This window comes from Mustela nivalis (assembly GCF_964662115.1).
Source record: "Mustela nivalis genome assembly, chromosome: 2".
Classification (NCBI taxonomy): domain Eukaryota; kingdom Metazoa; phylum Chordata; class Mammalia; order Carnivora; family Mustelidae; genus Mustela; species Mustela nivalis.
In genome coordinates this window covers 154541236-154563247 of record NC_139021.1, presented here as the reverse complement: position 1 = coordinate 154563247, position 22012 = coordinate 154541236, and the positions used below count along the sequence as shown (strand labels likewise).

The 22012-nt window shown below is 41.4% G+C and overlaps 1 protein-coding gene across 4 annotated transcripts in view; it reads right to left on the bottom strand.

Annotated features, from left to right (window-relative positions):
* PLCE1 (phospholipase C epsilon 1) overlaps positions 1-22012 on the bottom strand; it is a 326743-nt gene that overhangs the window by 127382 nt on the left and 177349 nt on the right. For all 4 annotated transcript variants that reach the window (XM_082721986.1, XM_082721988.1, XM_082721987.1 and 1 more), the window contains exon 4: positions 13689-14005. In XM_082721986.1, the coding sequence (XP_082578112.1) occupies positions 13689-14005 (317 nt within the window). The remainder of the gene's footprint in view (positions 1-13688; positions 14006-22012) is intronic.

Here is a 22012-nt window from a genome sequence, read left to right as displayed (position 1 = left end):
GGTTTAAATATTTTACATGCATACTTCCTTTTCTGCTCATTCTCCAGCTTTTGAGGAATCTGTGGCTAAACTACTTTGGAAGGCTAAGGCATTAAGGCCCAGTCCCAGTATGAGAGACCCACCTACCACCCATACTAACAGAGTTTTCTTTTTTTTTAAAAGATTTTATTTATTTATTTGACAGAGATCACAAGTAGGCAGAGAGGCAGGCAGAGAGAGGGGGCGGGGGGGAAGCAGGCTCCCCGCTGAGCAGAGATTCCCGATGTGGGGCTCGATCCCAGGACCTTGGGATCATGACCTGAGGCGAAGGCAGAGGCTTTAACCCACTGAGCCACCCAGGTGCCCCCTAACAGAGTTTTCTAAAGCATGTTCTATAATGGGTATCAGGCACTCAGGATTCAAGTATGTTTGTGAAATACTACATTCTGAGTCTCAGTATACATTAGCATTATAAATGACCTGAAAAGTACTGCAGTGAAAAAGAAATCTTCATTATCATTGCCCAGCATGTGGCATATGTGTCAGACCATTTTTCCATAGAATGCATACCGACATCCCAAACAACGCACTGTGGGAGATAACAACACTTGGTTACCCCCCAAATCCCTCAAACAAACTAGCATTTTGTTGCCCCATTTCTTTATTCATGGTATCTCTCATGACAAATGTTTATTGTGCAACTAGATAATAGTTCTATATGTGGAGCTAGATAACAGAGAGTTTGGGTTTTGGGGTCGTAAAAGCCCGAGTTTCATCATGGCTTAGCCACTTTCTATTTATGTGATATTGGGCAATTTATGTAGCCTCTCAGTTTTCTTATTTGTAAAATAAAGCAATAATTCCCATCTATCAAGATGGTATGAAAGCTAAATGTAAAGTGTGTATGTAAAGTGTTTGGCATAGTGCCCACTGTAAGAATTCGCAGCGGCTACGATATTAATTTCTTTCTCATCATCACCGTCATCACCATTATCACAATCACCCTCATCATTATCACCATGACAGCATCATCATCATCACCACCACCATCAATGTCATCATCATCATCACCATCATCATCATCACTATCATCTAAATAAATGGGAAAAAATTAGAGATCCTCAATTAGATAACTGACAAATTAACCAAATTTTTTCTTTCCCTTTGAGAGAATAATTCGACTTACATATCAAGGATGTGTTTTGGTTTTAGGAAATTATTTCATGGGGTATCTCAAATTATACCAAGAGACAAAATGAGAAGCCTTTGTTGGATGATTGCAAAGATAAGGAAATTTACATCTAGCTTAAAAACACTCTGCAGGGGCACCTGGGTGGCTCAGTGGGTTAAGCCTCTGTCTTTGGCTTAGGTCATGATCTCAGGGTCCTGGGATGGAGCCCTGCATCGGGCTCTCTGCTTAGCGGGGAGCTTGCTTCCTCCTCTCTCTCCATCTACCTCTCTGCCTACTTGTGATCTCTCTCTCTGTATCAAGTAAATAAGTAAAATCTTTAAAATAAAAACCACTCTGCAAAGAGGGGATTAATGGTATAAGGTCAACCTGATGAGCCTTCTAATGATGTGCCATCGGGCTTCCTACTAATTCTTATTTGATTTGACATTTTTACTAACAATTTGAATAAATACACATGAGACACAGTATCAAGCCTGAGTATGATAAAAGTTGGAAGTAGTTAGCTAACTCAATATATGACTGAATTAATAGTCAAAAACTTTTGACAGGCTTCAGTGCCCCCAAAAGATAAAATATAGTAGACTTAACTATAAAAGATTACATTCATGCAAGAAAACAGCAAGCAAAACAACCTATGCATAGAGAAAAGATGAACATGGCCATTTGTGTGCTAAAAGTTTAGGGGTTTTAGTTGACCTTCAGGTGGGCTAATAATTAGACATAGCTTATAGAAAAAAAATAATCAAATTAGCAGGCATTCTGAGCAGGAGAATGACTTATTGCAAGAAGGGAGATTCTCAGTGTTCAGAACAGACTAGGGAGCTTCATTTTTAAGAGGGATGTTGAAAAATGCTGTTTTGACAATATGGAGAATGTTCAGCCTCAAGAGAACCAAACAAAGGAAGACAATTTCTATTAGTCCCCAGGGAATGACAGGTGGAACTTATAAGGAGGCAGATTTCAGTTTGATTTAAGGAAGAATTTTAAAACAAATTGAGCTCCATCAAAATAACAGGCTCATTAAAATAGAGTGAACTCTGTCTTAGAAATGTTTTGCAAAAGCTGGGTAAGAATGTACAAGGGAGCAATTCCTACATTTGGTGGATGGCAGGGGTATGTAACATAACCTCTGAAAGCTCATTAGTGATAACGTTCATAGTTGTGTCTGGCAAAAGCCTTCCCAACCTCCAAGGCTCTGAAGCCTTTGGTCATCCTCAAGGGCAATGCTTCTGGTACCCTCTCCCTTCCTCTTTCATGGAACACACAGTTCCTGCTTCTCATGTGGCATGGAATCACACTAGTTACTATTTATTGAGTACTATTCTGTGCTATTCTATTATCTTGCTCAAATGTCTCAATAACCATGTGAAGATAAAATTATCACATTTTACACATGAGAAATATGATGCTGAAATCAGTTTATGTCACTAACTTGCCCAGAGTCCTACAGTGAGTAAGTGGCAGACCAAGACTCAAATCCTGACTTTAGCAATAGAATACTCTTTCCACTAACCCATGACACTTCTCTCATCACAATCTCTTATACGATAGCTATGGTTTACATGGCCTTTTCTTGCTGTATATTTATTTATTCAATATCTTAGGTCTTATATGCCTTGAACTAAATTGTAAATTCCTCAAACAAAAGGTCATGTCTTGCTTTTTTTTTTTGTATTTCTAATAGCACTTCTTTCAATAAACAACTGCTAATGTCAACTGACACTAGGCATTCATGAATACTTATTTACTGAGCACCTACTTTATAGCTGGCAGTTTGGAAAGAAACAGACATATAGCAATGAACAAGTTTAAAAAGTTTCTAAGGATAAAAGCAAGAAAGCAATAACTTCCCTGACTTCCACGACCATGTCCAAGAGAAGATAGCAGCTGTGGTGTAACCAGGGTAAGAAGATCTTAAGCAGAGTGAACAGCAAGTGCAAAGGTCCTGTGGAGAAAACTAGCTCTGTAAGTGTAGGAACAAAATAAAGGTCAATATGGTTGGAACAGAGCCAGAGAGGGGGTGGCTGGTGTAAAATGAGGGTGAAGTAGATGGGCAAAATCATGCACGATCTTGGCATTTTGGATTTATTCCAAGTAAAGGGAAGCCATTGCGGTATTTTCAGCTGGGGATGAACTGATCTGCTTTATGTTTATAAAAGATCATTCTGGCTGTTGAGTGGAGAACGGAGTATAGGACATGCAAGCATGAAAGCAGTACTGAAGGTGAGTGCAATGGTAGCCAGTGGTGGCAGGTGAAACACTAAGAAGTGGGCCAATTCAAATGTATTTTGTCAGCAAAGCAAATGGAACTCACTGATCCATGTTAAGGGTTTGGGAAAAGAGTAAAATCTAGGATGACTTCTAGGCTGTTAGCCTGAGTACCTGAGTAGAAGCTAAGATAGGGAAGACAATGGGTGGTCTATGAATGGAGGAGTGAGAAGGCAATCCTGAGTTGTATTCTGGCCACATTTGAGCTGCCTTGTCAGCATTGTTAGAATGTAAGCTTTGTGAGGGCAAGGGCTCTATGTGTCTTGTTCTGGGCTGTATCCCTAGGGCACAAAATAGCACCTAGTATATAAGCTGGTGTTTAGTAAAATCTTGTTGAATGAAAAAAGCCACAGGGAGGCATTGAGGAGGCAACTGGATTTATGAATGTTTAAATTTCTTGCGCAAATGTAGATTCTTGGCAAAGCATAATTACATTCCACGTTGTCTTCTACATGTGCAGTCAAGATCTGTGAGAGAATGGTTTTTCAAAGAGTTGAATTAAATATCCTAATAGGGTCAGTTAACGCAGACTTGGAGAGAGGCTCAAAATCCTAGTCTCTGACGGAAGCCTACCTGATCTTTCCCACAGTTTCAGTGTCACTGCGGTAATATGTCTGAGGGTAAAGAACACTGGGCCTTGAAAAGACACTAGACTGCTTCTCTGAGTCATGTTACTGTTTGTACTTCTCACATACGTCAAAATTCTGATTTGTCTATTTGCTAATTTCTATTGCAGTCATTCTTATTTCTGCCAGTCCAGACTTGAACTACTGACTTTGTGCCTGCCTTAGATGGAATAAAACAGGCCTCCAATGGTCAACTGGAAGTTCTCTTTTGGGGCTGGTTAAATCCTAGAGACATGATGGGAGCTTTAAGAAGGGTTACTAAGAATGAAAATAACCCATTATAGTAATGAAATAGTTTAAATATTTAAGATTTCAAAACCATGTTCTCTGCAGCATGTGTACCAAAAAATGAAAAAAAAAAAAAAAAAAGAAGGAAGGAACGAAGGAAGGAAGGAGAAAAATAAAGAGAAGACAAGCAAGTAAGCCACCACATTTATTAAAATTTACTTTGGACAATTCTCAACTCTTTGCAGTAATGGATGACCCCAAAGACAGGAATTACTGTCCCCCTATTTGCTTTGGGATACAGCTTTGTTCTCTTTGAATTCCAGTGGGGCTGATGGTCTAGAGCAGTGATTCTCAAGCATTAGGTGGCACCAGAATTATCTTGTACAGTTTTTGAAAAATATAGATTCCCCACGCCCACCATGTATCTATGGAGTCAGAAACTCCTGAGGGTGGGCTGCAGGCATGTGCATACTTTAAAAATATTCTAATACCCTTGCCTTTATTTGGCTGGTCAGTGAAAACCACTGTTCAAGGAAATTGCATTAGATGTTTCTAAAACGAGCACAGGTATGGAGGTCCTGATTCCAAGGTTCCTGGCAGCCCTCATCCACCACCTTCTTCTCCTGTCCCCACACTAAGCACAGCCTCCCTCCCTCCTGGTCTTTTTGGAAGTACAGGTAAGACTTAAGATTATGAATTTCAAAGCAGTCTCTGTTGGGGTATAGGTTTCATGCAAAATAGTAGAGAGTGAGAAAGAAACATATAATGTGATGGTATGGGGAAGAGAGGAAGATAAAGAAATAAAGCAAAGTTTGGATTTTCATTTTTATATCCTACATTTTCAGGCATCCAGTACCTTAAATCTGAAAGGAACTTAAAAGCCAAAGACCTGAAACCCCCTTCTGCTTGATCTGTGGAAATGACAACTTATCCTAATGTTCTTCTGGGACAATATTCTAGGACACCTCAAGATACAGTTATCTTCCCCATGTTAAGGAAGACAGCCTCCCAATTCAAAAAAGGAGATACCGCATTTTCAATATAAGGAAGTGAGCACATGTGTTCAAGGCAACAAAGAGGTCAAATTCATTATACATGTTGGAATCATAAAGAATATTTTGAGTCCTCTTGTGAAGAAAATGGCTTTTTTCAGAATAAGAGAACCAACTTGAGGAAGAAAGACTCCTTCAGCTTCTGGTTTAATAGCACCACATAGACAACCCAAGAACACTGGCTTTGAAAGCCAGATCACCTGTATTCAAATCCTAGCTCTAAAATCATAGGTCATTTAATTACCTTCTCAGTGCCTCCGTTTTTCTCATCTGTTAAGTGGGGGGATCATCATAATAAAAGAAATGGGATCCATTATTATTAATTATTTTAGTTTTAGGTTTGTTTGATTGTTTTGTAACCAACATTGAACCATCTGAGGTCTTCACTGCTTTACACACGTCATCTTTCTGAACACTTATATAACCCATTTGAGGTAGGTACTGTTATTAACCCTACCTTCAGATGAGGGATTAGGTAGTTAGCTTGAGGTTATGCAGCTGTGAATGGTGAATTAGAACCCAGGCAGGCTGACCCTCAAGATGAATGATGATGCACAGTGATACCACTCCTCATTCTCAGCCCTGTTGTTCACTGATGGTTACTGTGTATGAGCAGAATCCTGTGAGTGCTGATTGCTAAGAACTGCCAAACACAATTTGTTGTCAGTCGGCTCTAGGACAGATCGGTCTCCTACTAATAACCCTGCTCTTAGAATATGACCCTACACAGCTGAGTCTTCGTGGTTCAACTGCCTATTGTATTTTCTGGTCCAGAAATTTCTGGATTAAAATTTCTGTTAACTCAGGAATGCGTAGTGAAATGTATGTATGAATGTAGTGTCTACATTCAGAGGTGCCTCTGGGGAGATGTGCTTTCTCAAGGAGAAATCTGGTTTTCCACAGGGAGCTGAAATTTCCCTTACCCTGAGGGGGCTTTATCAGCAATGCACCCCATGAGTATTCAGATATGAAGAAGAAGTTTGCATCGCAGCTCTGAATAAATGATTTACTTGGCTGTCTGCATAAAAGGAGGGGAGAAAAGCCTTGAAAGGAACTTTTCCTAACATGATTGAATATACACATTAAAAAACAGTATTTTTTCCAAAATATTTCATGTGAAGAACATATTTGGGCATGACGACACTCCCCCACTCTAATCAGATGTCATGCGTTTTCCTTACTGCGCAGAAATGGTCTTTCCTTGGCTATGATGAGACAAAGTTTTAGATGTTGAAAAATGCTAAATTGATCATCACTTACAAAGTATATAAGGGATTCAGGTTGAAAGGACCTAGGTCGAAAGAGCCAATCTCTGGGCAGATGGTTTACTTGCGATTCTTTCTCAGGGAGTTAAGCTGCACCTTGGCATTCTTCATAGAATGAAGGGCTTTAAACTGCTGAACTGAAATCTAGTGGAACCTACCAGACAGAAGGAACAGGTAACAACTGAGTGTCACTTTCAGCTGCATGCATTTGTGTGTCTAGAGAAGCAGGTTGGTGACTGCTTAGGTTGACCAAACTTCTGGAGGTCGGGGAAGGTCACCCGAGGCAGAGAGCTAAGCAGAATCCCTCCATGGTCTTCTGGGATCTCAGAATAACTTGGATAAATCTTGAGCTCATGACCTTCCCCTGGACCACCAGGTCCAAAAGAGGAGCCCAGAGGAATGTTCTTGCTAAAATCTACCCGACAAGCAAAACTGCTCAGGCCAGAGGGAAAAGTGAACCTGCTAATGGCCTTTTGAGCTGAGAACCGGTCAATCTCTCGTCAAGAAATCAACTGCCTATCACACAAAAGAGCACTGGGCAATGGTGTGGGCAGTGGTGGTTACACAGACAAAAATTCACTCTGCTGACAGGTCCTGAGGCCCAGCTATCGAGGCAGACCACAACGAGTTCTGACTTCCAAGGTCATCAGTGTATGAACAGTAAAGACAGGAAGCAGAGGCCATATTAAGAGGCACAAGGTTTGAGAACCAGTGACTCAGAAATTCAAACCCAGGATACCACCCACTTCCATGTTTCACCATCATCCTCAGGGGTGGTGGGGGAAGAAAGGCATGAGAACAAAGGGAGTAAGAATGGTCTTCGATATTTAATAGCTTCTCGTCTCTTAGCTCATGTGCTAAAGTATGCAATTTCTTCAGTGAAGTTATTTACGAAAACATGCCTCTCTAGTTCCTCTAGAAAAGATAAATGGCTCTGGAATTTATTCTAAAAGAAGTGAAAAAAACAGTAAGATCAAAAGGAATCTGGGCTAGAGGCAGAGGCTGGATGGGGGAAGAAAGTATGGGGGGGGGAACCCCCAGGATGATTTGAGACTGTCAAAGTAAGAGACTTTGTGGGTGGCCAGAAAGTGAGGTTGCTCAACCTGAAAAGGAAGAAAGAACACTGGTTTCTTGGAGATTTAAATCAAGAGTATGACTATAGAGAGATGTCCAGATCAAAGGGATTCAGAAAGACTTGCCTCCCAAATCAAGCAAAGCAGGATTGAACTTATCTATGCCCCCAATACCCCATCTGACTCCCACTGGCTTCAGGGCTGACCCTCTGCATCATCCATTTACCTGTGTGGATAAAGAGATGACTGCCTTAAAGAAGTTACTCTGATGTGTACCAGTCTTGATGTTGGGCAGGAGAAGGGGGAAAGGGGAGAAAGCACTGTTTCCAAGCCAAAATCTAAACTGATTTTCATTGATACTCAAGGATTTATCTCTTGGCCTTCCTTAATGTAAGTCATTTTTTTCCCAGATATTTTATGACTGCACTTTGAATTGCATTTTAACCATATTTTCCTAAGAACAAATATTATGCAACATTGCCCAAAAGGCGCCAAGGATTCTCTTCCCTTTCCCCAGTTAAGTCATTGGGTAAAGAGTTAAGTCATTGGTTAAAGAGTTATTAGAATTTAGGAAACTTCTAGCTCAGAATAATGTTCTATTGACAATCAGGAGCAAGCTTCCTCCCTAGACAATGGGTCTTGTTTGTAACAGCCGGCTGTCTTCTTGTCTGGAATATCCTCCATTCACTGTGATGTCCCCTCTCTAGCTCATCCATCCCTCAAGGCCCAGCCCCAACTTCCAAAACTGAGCAGAGAGAGCTCTGATCACCCACCTAGAGACCTCAGCTCCCACAGTTGTGCCACTCACACTGCAGGCACTTTCTGCCTTTTTTGGTAGTGATTTGTGCCTGTGCCTGACTACAGTTTAAGACTGGTAGCTGCTGGCAGCTGCAGACTGTTACTCATTTTCCTCAGTGCTTATCCACCATGGTGCCCTGCTTCTGAGAAGTGCTGAAAATATGTGCACTGAATAACTGAAAGCATAAATAAATGCATTCACCTCTCCCTTAAGAGACTAGCACTCCTGCCATGGAGCTAGTGTTCTCTATCTTGTCTTGGAGATTCTCCAGCCTTCCAAACAATAGATATCTTCCTCCCATGAGGAAAGTGCATTTATTTTTTGTATCTAATTTCAACAGAACCTAAGTATGATCTTATAATGTTGTAGATTTTTATCATATACTGCTAATTTCTTACTTAAAAGAATATTATGTTTGACATATCAGTGAAAGAAGAAAAGGTTATAGCACAGGACGTGTTCAGTAAATAAGTCTTAAGTGAATGAATGAATGATTGTTAATAGGAAATTCCATAAAAATAGAAAAGAAAGAGGAGTTAAAAAAGAATAGATGCACAGGAGATTTAGAATGCAAGTAGAAAGAGAGAGGAAAAGTGAAAGAAGTCTCAAAACTCATTAAATTCTCAATCAGCAATTCTGGTTTACTACAAACTTGACCTTGGCAATTTAATAAGCAGAGAGGACAGGCAAGGCAGTTGGGTTAGAAGAGAGTAGACTGTGAAGACAGACATTTGGATTCTGACATTCACTCAGCTACTATGTGACCTTGAATAAGTGACTCAACCTTTCTTAGCTTCACTAGCTTTTTTTTTACTTTTTTATTTTGAAGTAATTTTATTTTATTTTTTAAAGATTTTATTTATTTATTTGTCAGAGAGAGGGAGAGCGAGAAAGCGACACAGGCAGGCAGAGGCAGAGGGAGAAGCAGGCTCCCCGCCAAGCAAGGAGCCTGATGTGGGACTTGATCCCAGGACACTGGGATCATGACCTTAGCCGAAGGCAGCTGCTTAACCAACTGAGCCACCCAGGCGTCCCTGAAGTAATTTTAGATTCACAGAAAAGTTGCAAAAATAGGATGGAGAGTTCCTGCAGACAGTGCATCCCGCTTCTGCTAATGTTAGCATCTTTTATAAACACAGTGCCATTATCAAGATGAGGAAATTAACACTGACCCATGAATACAGATTAAACCATATGCCTTATTAGAATTTCACCAGTTTCCCCATTAATATCTTTTTTTTCCTAACCTTGTATCAGGAGGATGCCCCACTGCATTTAGTTGTCATGTTTCTTTGTGTTCTCTAGTCTTTGCCAATTCCTCAATTTTTCCTTACCTTTCATGACCTTGATACTTTTGAAGAGTAGAATGTCCCTTGATCTGGGATTGTCTGATGCTTCGTTTTCCTCATGAATAAATTTAGGTTATGCCCCTCCCTTTTCTTTAGGTGTCAAGAACATCAAAGAGATGATGTCATGACCTTCCTAGTGTACCACAGCAAGAGTTACCTATCAATGTAACTTGTCTTACTGGTCATGATGACCTTGAGCACTTACGGTGGTGTCTACTGGGTTTTTCCACTGTTCTATTTTTTCTTTTGTGATTAATAAATATTTTATGGAGAGATACTCTTTTTATTTATTTTGTTATTTCCTTAAGTAATCTCTACAACTAATGTGGGTCTTGAACTCATGACCCCGAGATCAAGAGGCAAATGTTTTGCCAAATGAGCCAGCCAGGCACCCCTTGTGGAGAGATACTTTTTGACTAAGCCAATATCTTATTTCTCATCATATTTTTGCCCAATAATATTAGCATTCTTTTTTTTTTTAAGATTTTATTTATTTATTTGACAGAGAGAGATCACAAGTAGGCAGAGAGGCAGGCAGAGAGAGAGAGGAGGAAGCAAGCTCCCCGCTGAGCAGAGAGCCGGATGCGGGACTCGATCCCAGGACCCTGAGATCATGACCTGAGCCGAAGGCAGAGGCCTTAACCCACTGAGCCACCCAGGCGCCCCTAATATTAGCATTCTTGCTTGTAACAATTTATTGCTGGGGGGTCCTCCAGGTGATTTCCTATTTTCATCCTTCTACATTTATTAATTAGATTATTTTATAATTAAGAGCTTCCCCTCCCATCCCATTAATGAATTTATTCATTTATTTTGATCACTATGGACTCAAGAATACTTATTCTATGAACTATAATCCAATACTATCATTATTTATTTTGTTACTTAAGCTTTACTTTTTTTAAATCTGTGAATCAGAGACAATGGCAACAGCCTTACACAACTATCGTGAGGATTAAATAGGATTTAAAAGTATGAAAATGTCCAGTCCAGAGTACCTAATAAATAAATGCTGGCTCCTATCCTCCCTTTTCTTTAAAGAAGTCAAAGCCACACTACTTTGAAGGCAAGAACCTTCTAAGTAGGTGAAAATCTTAATTTAAGAATTCTCTTTTAGAAAGGGGAATCCTCCTACACTGTTGGTGGGAATGCAAGTTGGTGTAACCACTCTGGAAAACAGCATGGAGGTTCCTCAAAAAGTTGAAAATAGAGCTACCCTACGACCCAGCAATTGCACTACTGGGTATTTACCCTAAAGATACAAATGTAGTGATCCGAAAGGGCACATGCACCCGAATGTTTATAGCAGCAGTGTCCACAATAGCCAAACTATGGGAAGAACCTAATGTCCATCAACAGATGAATGGATAAAGAAGAGGTGGTATATATATACAATGGAATGCTATGCAGCCATCAAAAGAAATGAAATCTTGCTATTTGTGGCGACGTAGATGGAACTAGAGGGTATTATGCTAGCGAAATAAGTCAATCAGAGAAAGACAATTGTCATACGATCTCCCTGATATGAGGAAGTTGAGAGGCAATGTGGGGGGTTGGGGGGATAGGAAAAGAATAAATGAAACAAGATTGGATCGGGAAGGAGACAAACCATAAGAGACTCTTAATTCCACAAAACAAATTGAGGGTTGCCAGGGGTAGGGGGGTAGGGAGAGGGTGGCTGGGTTATGGACATTGGGGAAGGTATGTGCTATGGCAAGTGCTATGAAGTGTAAACCTGCTGATTCATAGACCTGTACCCCTGGGGCTAATAATACTTTATGTGTTAATATTTAAAAAAATTAAAAAAGAAAAGAATTCTCTTTTAGTGCAATGCAGCCTTTCTACATTAAAGTACAGAAAGCAACTACAATTTAGCTAGCCCAGTGTTGCCTACTAGAGGTCATTTCAGATCTGTAATGACTATGTAAGACTGATTTTTAATCAGTATCCATAATTTGTATGAAAATAGATGCTTGAGAATACTTGAAAACAGACTGTTCTCTTAAGTAGTTTAAGTGTTTTCCCAGAAATCTTGTTTATGTTCTGAAGTTGCTTAGCTAAACTATTTTCAGAGATAGTCCAAAGCATGCCTCACAACCCAGCTGTCCTTTGTATCATCACTAACTCTGAATTAGCGAAATCACTGATTCATCTTTGATTCCTGAGGTTATGGGAGTGAATGGAAGAAACTGAAATTTTCTTTCTCCCAAATTAATTCAAAATTAGATTTTAAAAGTTCAGGCAAAGCAGAACTTCAGGTAGAATTTAAAACAACCACAAGCACAATGGACAAGGATAAGGTCCTAAGGCCCTGAGAGTGAGTAGGTCTGGACATTTAAAGCACTATACAACAGAGAGTAAAATCCACAAATAAAACACTGAAGGTACTGGAACTTACATTTTCCACCTATTTTTATCAGTAGGGAAAATCAAGAACATCAGGAGATTTAGTTGAAAAAGCAATTTAGGGGCATTGTGGTTCACAGGCTCTCAAGCGGATTCCCCGGGAGTCTGTGTTGCTCAGTTTGGGGCAGGGCCAGGTGCTATCCCTCAGTGGGAGCCTGATACAGGTGGGGGGATAATGGTTTGTAGCCCCGGCTCTGGGGTCTGACCACGTAGGTCTGAATATCACTATTGCTACCTACCACCCATGAAACTTTGGGCAAATGACTTCATTTCCTCATTCTCCAGTGTCTCCACTGGTAAGATGAACCTAATGAGAGTATCTGTTAGCAGAGTTGCGCAGCGGAAGCGTGCTGGGCCCATGAGAGTATCTGTCTCCCTGGGTTGTTGTGAGAAGCAAATAAATGGTATGTGTAAAATGATGAGCATGACACTACCAGATGGTATCAGCGATTCCTACAGAAAATGGACTTTCCTTTGAGGAATGGTGATGGAGCATGTCCAGGCACAAAACTGCTGGGCTCAGCTTCTAAAACTTTCTGATCCATCCACTGGGCCTTATCAAGGTCCCTGGCATTTACAACCATCATTGGGGTCAGGATCGGCAGGCTGTGGAGGTTGCAAGGTGAGCTGCCACAGTTGGAAAGGGTTTACGTGACAAAGTTTGATGGACCCTCCATCCATCAGAGATATACTGGATGGAGATCTGCCTTTCCTCCTGTCCCTTGTTTTTGTTCCATGGGCATATGATTCCAACCCAGGGCTCTTTTCCTCTCAGCCCCTAAGCCTCTTACAGTGTCTTCCTCTCAAGTATTCTCAGACTCTGGTCACAGTTGTCCTCTCCAGCACTGGCTTCTGGTAACATCTCAGAGGTCTTGAAGAAACGTTCTGGGTTGAGGATCTTGTTGGTGTGCAGGGAACAGGAGTTGAGGGATGAAGTGCCCCTCAAACCCACGCTCCTCCCTGTGCTTCTGACCCAGGTGCATTGGTTTTTACGTTTCTGCTGAGGAGCCCTGATAATGGAAGAGGAGGTGGGTTGGCAGATACTATGGCCAGGGATCATGTGGTCAAAACTCAAAATTGAGACATTTGGTCTTAAAAGCACCTGTAGGAATAAGGGGAGGGGGAATACCAGAAAATGGGCCCAGGGAGAATATTTTGGCAAGGGAGAGGACAAAAGGGCAAACACTGTCCAAAGAGAGAAGGCCCATGGACTTGATGAAGACAGAGGTGAGGATAGGAATAGTTAGGCCTAGGGCAGGTTGAGTGAAGTGACCAGGAGGACGACAATGTGTTGTCAATCTCATTGCTTGGAAAGAAGGCAGCCATCATGGAAGGGGCAAGACCAAGAGGTAGGTGAGACACCAATAACAGATGATCCGAAGAGGAGAAATATGCTTAAAAATCACTTATTAGAGTTTCAAGTACAAATATATCTCCAAGTGGCTTCTTACCTCATTAAATCTCATCACCAGATCTTCCAGGGCATTGTGCTCTCCATTCTGGGAGGTAAGAATCGAAGCTGAGATGGATGCTTTGAGGCAGGGCAGGGATGTCTGGCATTCCGGAGTGCCTAAGTCCCGGGTCAAGAAGCAAAGGTAGTCAACTGGCAAGACCCTTCGGTAAATGTTCTGTTCCTGCTCCATCAGGATGCTGGCGACTTCCTCTGGGAACTGAATGAGGGGCTGGAGGTCAATCAGTTCCTTGCTGATCCCAGCTGAACTTGAAGGGAGGGCACTGGAATTGGCCATGGAGGTGCCTGGCTGGCGTTCTAAAATAAAGCAACACAAGTTGTGGTGACACCAAGGTTGATACCCCTACAACAGATATTTACTTGAGAGCCTTTCAAAATCTTACAGGTCTCCTAACCAAGTTTCTGCTTGGTAAATAGCTCTCTACTATCTTTCTTGTAATGGAGACCTTTCTGATAACTATCCAGTCTTCTTGCTCCTGCCCCCTAGGGCATGGGTAAAGGCTCAGTTCCCCATTTTCAGAAGGAGAACTGATTTAACACAACATTCTTCAACCAGTTCACTATGACACTTTGCAGAGTAGAAGACAAGTCAAAGGTACTATTTGATTCCTCATCCTCCAGTGCTAACCAGTAGAATATTGTGAAATGAGGGTGAGTTTGGGCACCACAACCAAGGTGAAAGAGGAAAGAAGGATGGTAGGCAGGGTGGTGGAGGCATATGTGGCTGCATAGGCACATGGTGTGTAAACATACAAGAGACCTTGGGGACCCATGGCACATGGTCCAAACCTTCATGGTCTACCTGCCGACATTCCATCCTCAAAGACTGATTCTTGCTGAGAACATTTGGGGGTTTGCAGGGACAAAACCACCTATAAAGTAAGGGAGGAATAGGCAGTGAGGAGCTATATCTAAATAAATTAAATAAATAAATCTTATTCCCTGCCGCACAAGTGGCAGTAAAAAGATGGTGAGGAAGCGAGTGTGGCAAATGCACTAGATAGAAGCACCAAATGTATTCATAGACTCCAAATTATTCCCTGGGCATTATTTGACCACTCCTCCATCTCTCAATCTCCTGCCTACAAATCATTCATTCATTCATCTACTTAACCACCCATCCATCCGTCCATCTGCTCAAAAAGCTTTGAAAATCTCTGATTAACCCTACAACAGAATTTCCCAAAGTATTATCAGTTTTATGGCTAAGTTGGGGAAATGTCACATATTCATGTCACAAATCCTCTTCCTGGAAACACAGGGGGTGCACAGGTATATTGTTAAAGGCTCTAAGGGTTATTGCAGTAAAGAAATCTATTTACATTGCTTCATCCATTGCTCCCCAAAGCACACTTTATATCATACCTACTGGGCCACTCTGTGAGACTAGGGCTACTTGGAGCCCTTCAGGAAATGCTGCTCCAGGAGCCAAACTGTTCTCACTTCTCATCCAGTTCACACCTTTTCCTTCCCAGCAGTCCCTCCCGGGCCAGTCCCCCTTAAGCTCCATAGGGGACATTCTACTTCCCCAGAATCTTTCTTCCATTCCTGATTTCTTAAAGCATTCTCACTGACTCTTTGGCAGAACAAAGCCCTTCTGATGGCATGGCATTCCTTACTGTTGACTGTCACCTGGCTTGGATACTGGACAACGGTACAGTTCATGAGGAAGGCTTCATCAACATTTAGACTTCCACATCCTAGACTCTTCTTTAAATCCCTGCTGCAGACAACCTTGGAATCGTCACTCCGAAGTGCTCCATCGCTATAATACTGAACTCTGAAATCCTCAGCCTTGAGTTTGACTGCCTTTTCCCTTCCACCCCTTCTATTAAACATTCTCTGTCCTTGGCAGACTTCCAGTTCCTTGGTCTTGGTTTGCGTGCATGGCCAGCATTTTAGCATGGCACCCACAACACCCAGGATGCTGTCCCAAGTCTCCTTGACTTCCCGCCACATGTACTTCCCAATCTTCAACCCTAAACTCAACCATCTGTCCTTGGCTTCTGGGCTGCTATGTGATGACCCTGACATTGTTGCTACTTAGTGATGGGACCCTTGCTAATCTGGATTATCTAACTTCAGCTGGACCTTCAGGGCAGCTTCAGACTTGACATGAATTTGTTTTGTTTTGTTTTCCCAAAATCACTCACTGTCTTCTTTACCTCTGCATTATAGCCTTTCTATTCTCACACTCCCAAAGCCACCTGTATTTTCCTTTAATTCGTTTGATCATTTTTAAAAAATTGTTTTTACTTGAGTGTAGTTGACACACAACATTATGTTCGTTTGGGGCATACAACATAGTGATCGCCAAGTTTAAACAAGATGCTGTGCTCACCACAAACGTAGCTACTGTGTTTGATGCTTACCACACGTTTTACTACACGATGATAACTGACAAATGTCAGGGACTCCTTCCATTAGACCAAATGCCTCTATGTTTTCCGTTTTCTCCTCCTTTTCTGAGAAAAATGTGTGTCTCCCCCTCCCCAAGGCCCACCTAGTTTTGTGACTAAATCTATTCAAATTGCCTCAGCGGTTGTCTCCAGCATCAGTCATCAGTCTTTCCCACCGCAGACTCTTCTTTGCCTGCCCGTGTTTGGTTTCCCTTACCCTTAAAAACAAGCCCATACACTTCCCTTCCCTCTTAAACTCTAAATCTTCTCTAGCCTTCCCTTCACTGTGTATCTTCTGTGCACAACAGAATATGCTCCTCTGGTAAGTATGGACCATACCTTCTGATCCAAAAACTAGGCCTACGCATTCTGCCCAAATTAACAAGCCAGTAACAGTGTGGGAGAGAAGAAGGAAACTGGGAATTCTTAGTTCTTAGACAACCCTGTTGACAGGGCATCTCTATTGATGGTCTGGGCTCTGACGTTCTTCCCTTACCCCATCCTCACCCATGCAGCCCACCTGCCGCCTCTGAAGCATAGCTCAAGAAAAATTCTTGGTTACGTTTGCTGTTCAATTGAGTTGTTCCCCTTTTGCAGGAATGCTCTCAGTGACAATCTAACAAAAAATCATGAGAGGAAAACTGTAAAGTTTGAATAATACTTTTCTTCACTGATGCAAGCCTGATCCTATTTTAAGTATATTCCAGTCAGAACTCCCTGTTTTGTCTTCTGTATAAAAACTATAGTATCCAAATTATTCTCTTTGATTCTAAAAGGTGAATGGGTGAGTAAAGAGTACAATGACTTACTGCAACCATTTGTTCCCATTTTTTTGGACCAAACTACCAAAAATCAACTTCAGTGGACAGCAAGGATTACAAATTATAGTTAGTGCTAAGATCTTATTTGAAAATAATTAAAATATAGCAAGTGCTCAAATCTACATGGTGTATATGGTCTCACTCTCTAACTTTTGAATGGTTTAGGGAGTACTAGATTTCCTGAAAATGGACTCAGAATGTGGTCTGATAACAGGCAGATTGCAGCTTCTGGATACTGATAATTTATGTACAGTGGAATTAGCTCTATAGGGAAGGGGAGGTCTTCCCAGAAGTAACCAACTCTGGAACATGATTTCAAAGTACAACACTCTGTGATGGAAATAAAAGTAACTCCTAAATCTTGTGGAATCGCTTATCTAATATGTAACAGAAGAGATAATGTAATAAAAGACATAAATAACCTAAGATAATATATTATAAACTGCAATTTATCTTGAGATAGGAATCACATGCTGTTACAATGAATAAAGAGTCTAGTGACTGGTGAGAAACGGCAATAAAGGAGACCTAAAAAAACTGAATGAAAGAAGAAAAAAGAAGCAGGGTCATTGTAGCCCTAATAAATGCCACAGTCCACGTGTTTCAGGATAAGTGACATCAAACTCAAAACAAACACAAATCTGATGTTAGAAACCTTGACACATAATGTAGACCTTTGTGTATGTCTCTTTAAAGCAGAAATACTCATGACCTACAAAGAAATAGCCCAGAAATCTTGGGAGATAATTTTCTGCCCACAAGTTCTACCCTTTTTTTTTCTTTTTAAAAAGCTTTTATTTATTTATTTGACAGAGAGAGAGAGAGAGAGAGAGAGAGCACAGCAGGCAAGAGCCTGACATGGGGCTCTATCCCACGACCCTGAGATCTTGACGTGAGCCAAAGGCAGATGCTTAACCGACCGAGCGACCCAGGTGTCCCGCAAGCTCCAAACTTTAAGCAGCTGTTAAAAACTTCCTGTTTCCTCTTGTTCTTACTGGGTGCTCCATAAAATCTCCCCCTTCCCCTTCCTATGCCACATGGCCCCAACTCCAGCCTCCATCACCACCACACTGTGCTTTCTGCACGATGGGTAACTCTGTGATGGCTGAGAGACCTCAAAGCTCCATGACCCCTGGCACTTCCTCATTAGTTGTGGGGAAAATGCATAAAGTCCACTAGAAGCTGCAGTTCTTTTCTTATGAAAAAGTTTTTAGAAAATGTATAGTGAATAAAATTATCCACCTCTGTCACAGTCAAGGTTTTCTCTCAGCTCTATGTTCTTCAGTTAATAGCTATTTTACAGCAGAATCGGACTATAGCTCTCGACACAGTCACAACCTGGAAATATTTACCATGAGACACAGGGCTTACAAGTTCTGGTTCTCTGCTCAAACATTAGTTTCCTGAACTAAGTATTTTCCATGGATTAACTTAGGAGGTAGATAGTAGTATGATGGGAGACTGATGTGAGGTACCAAAGAAGTAACCTGGGAGCTGGGATTTGAATCAAGGTCTACTGGACTTCAGAGCTGATGTTCCTGATCACTCAGCATATGGTTTCATGAAACAATAGTTGCTCTCCTCAACCTTGTCTACATATCATTTATGTGGGAATTACAGCTCCTTCAGAACTTATATATCACATTCTGTGATTCTCAATGGGGGAACAGGGCTTAAGGTGTTTGTGAGGTTAGTCAGTGTCCAAAGAAATTTAGTCTGCCTTATTTATTTTTTTTTTAAGATTTTATTTATTTATTTGACAGAGAGAAATCACAAGTAGATGGAGAGGCAGGCAGAGAGAGAGAGAGGGGGAAGCAGACTCCCTGCCGAGCAGAGAGCCCGATGCGGGACTCGATCCCAGGACCCTGAGATCATGACCCGAGCCGAAGGCAGCGGCTTAACCCACTGAGCCACCCAGGCGCCCCTAGTCTGCCTTATTGCTTGGAACTCTATGTAAAAGTCAGAGCGTAAGAGACACTGTGGCTTATTTAGAAAACTGCAGGTTATTCCCAATGGCTCCGTATATTAGGAGAGATGGCGTGTCACTGTAGAAAATAAGGAATAAAGCTTTATTTTCCAGAAGGCACCACAAAATAAGTGTGACCCATGAAGGCACCATGTGGGTAGTGGGAAGATCAAAACATCTACATAAAAATATAGCACCCTAGACTTTGCAGACTCTGGTTGGATCTAGGCAATCACTCTGCCTCCAGGGAGGGAAATCTGGCCCACAGCTTCCCTTGAGCAGTATCCCCTCCCCCGCCTTGTCCCCTGCCATCCCCAGAGTCCTGTCATTCCTGCCTTCCTGTCTGGTGATCAGAAAGCGCCTGATTTTTATTATAAGCTACCATTTCCAGGGGCTGTCTGCATATTGTGCAGTCCAGAAATATCCAGAAAAGCCTCTAAACTTGGTAAGCACTTTTCCTTAATAACTGCTTACCCAATGCCCTGGGGTACAGTGTTATTGGGGAGCTCCCTCTCCCCAAAACCCACCCCCTCCCTCAGAGTTAGCGCTTATTCAGAAATGCTAGTTTGGGTCCAAGCATGGAAGAGCCTCAGGTTTGGGCTCAAGCCCAGCAAAACCTGCCACTTTCCATTTCTTTCTCCTTTTGCTTTTTGATCCAATCAAAACTAAAAGCATTTGGTCTTTCTTGCTGTGCCTCACACGAAAACCTAGAGTTTATCAAGGAATCTCATATAATCTCTTGCATAATGTGAGAATGTCCCAACAGCCAGGCATTGCTAATGTTATTTTTTACAAAGTCTGAGTGAAGTTGCTATGGGACTTGCCCAAGGACCCAGGTCATGAGTGGTCAGCCCTGGAAATGGCAAAAGCTGAGTGGGAACCAGAAGAGTCTGGCTCCTGGCCCAGGACTCTGCATCGTCCCAGGCCAAGCCTGAGTTACCTTGGGTGTGATCTGTGTCCAAGGGCCAGCCCTATTAGCTGTCAATAAACCTGGGTTGAAGGAAGGTTCCAGTACAAATTTCATTCATTCATTTGCTGAGTGCCTACTGTGTGTGATATACTTTGTTACAGGTCACACCGATGTTGGGATTTAGTGAACAAGAAAAGATCTTTGTTCACATACAACATTCTATGAGAGGAGACAGATAATCAGTATAATGCAGGGTCAGGGAGGGAAATGGAGGATGTGGGAAGAGGTGTAATATTACATAGCATACACTATCTAGAATGTTAGCAATTTCATCAAGGATTTTTGCAAAACTTTTTAAAAACTTTATCATCCAGGATGCCCTTGGCTAATACCCTAATCCTTTTCCAGCGGCTGAAGAACAGCTCCCCACCTACCTCCTGCTAATCACCATTTAAGAACTCTCGGCAACAAGAAACTCATTTAATTCTTACAAAGAACACTGTAAGACAAGGGTTATTATCCCTACCCTATAGGTGGTAAAACAGAAGACAGAGAAGTTAAGTAATTTGTCTAAAGACATTCCACAACTGAGAGGGGGTGGAACTACGATTCAGCTTTGACTCCAAAGGTCAGTCCTCTGTTACCCTCAGCATTTTGAGGGATCTTCTGCAGGGAAGATGGAGTCTCTGATTTCCTGGTGAGTCTCTTAAAAAAAATAAATAAATAAAAAGCAAAGCCACAGGCCCTGGGTGGAGTCATTTCCCCTCAGGATAATAAACCAGGGTTTAACTGCAGCGTGGACCTCTCCAGGAGTGGGATTTAAGCCAATCAATCTGGAATTTTCTGGTCATCACCCATGAGGTCATCTGTCACGTGGACCTTCTCTATAACACTCCTACCCCACACAAAGATGAGGTAATCCACCTAATAAGACCCCCTGCCCTTTCCCCCAAGGGAAGATGATCTGGCTTGAAACAATCCTTCTTTTCTTTTACTAATAATCTCTTGCCTCACCCACCTCCCTATAAAAACTGTCCATTTGTACAACTCTATTTGCTAGATGGGATGCTGTCTGATGCACAAATCAGTCATTTAATAAAGCCACTAAGATCTTCAATTTACTCAGTTCCATTTCTGTTGTTTAACAGCAGGATTACACATTACAGGAATCTGACTTCAATAAAAAATAGAGCATAGTACTTGCGTTATATTTTGATGGTAACTTAACATTTGTTTGTGTTTGTTTTTGAACCAAGGTAAACCATCCGGAAGACCTGCTATGTATTTCTGCTTCTGAAACATTACTTTTCATCCTCATTCTCCATGAGTGCTGGTGAAACAGGCATAAGCTTTCTGGGAAGGGAAACCAAAACTTACACAGTATACCCTTTGTCCTAGAAATTCCACTTCTAGGATTTTATCTGACAGAAATTCTTGCAAAAATACAGACAAAATGAGGGAAATTTATATGTGTTGACACTGACACTTTTTTTATGATAAATTTAGGTAAAAAACCCCACCACGTTGGAAACAACGAAATATGATCCTATTAGAGGAAAAATAATTTTACAAATGTATTTCTTTAAAGATTTTATTTATTTATTTGGCACACAGAGAAAGATCACAAGTAGGCAGAGAGGCAGGCAGAGAAAAAGAGAGGGAAGCAGGCTCCCCACTGAGTGAAGAGCCCGATGCGGGACTCAATCCCAGGACCCTGAGATCATGACCTGAGCCGAAGGCTCGACCCACTGAGCCACCCAGGTGCCCTACAAATGTAGGTGTATGTTGACATATCTACACCTTACACACCAAACTAATAATAGTGTTTGTAGATTGATTTTTGTTTTGTTTAACTTTTCTCTACTGTACATATGACAGTGTTTAAAAAAATATATCAAAATTATATCTGGAAAAATCGTCCAGAGGAAAAAACTCAAATCTTCTCATAGACACAACCTGGTTCAACATCTGTGCTGTTCAGATTTTTTCCCAATAAATATCACAATATTGCTTTTGAAAAGTTACTTCAAATTAAAAGTAGGGAAGAAAGTAGAAAACTTTTTAAATCATATCTACTGTATCCAGTTTTCTTTGAATCAATTAATTTTGTAGACAGTCCATTTATTTTTTTAAGTTAAGCGTTAGATTTATCAACTGCATATTTAATGGACACTGAGTGGGACAATTCCAATTATAAAATAAGACAGG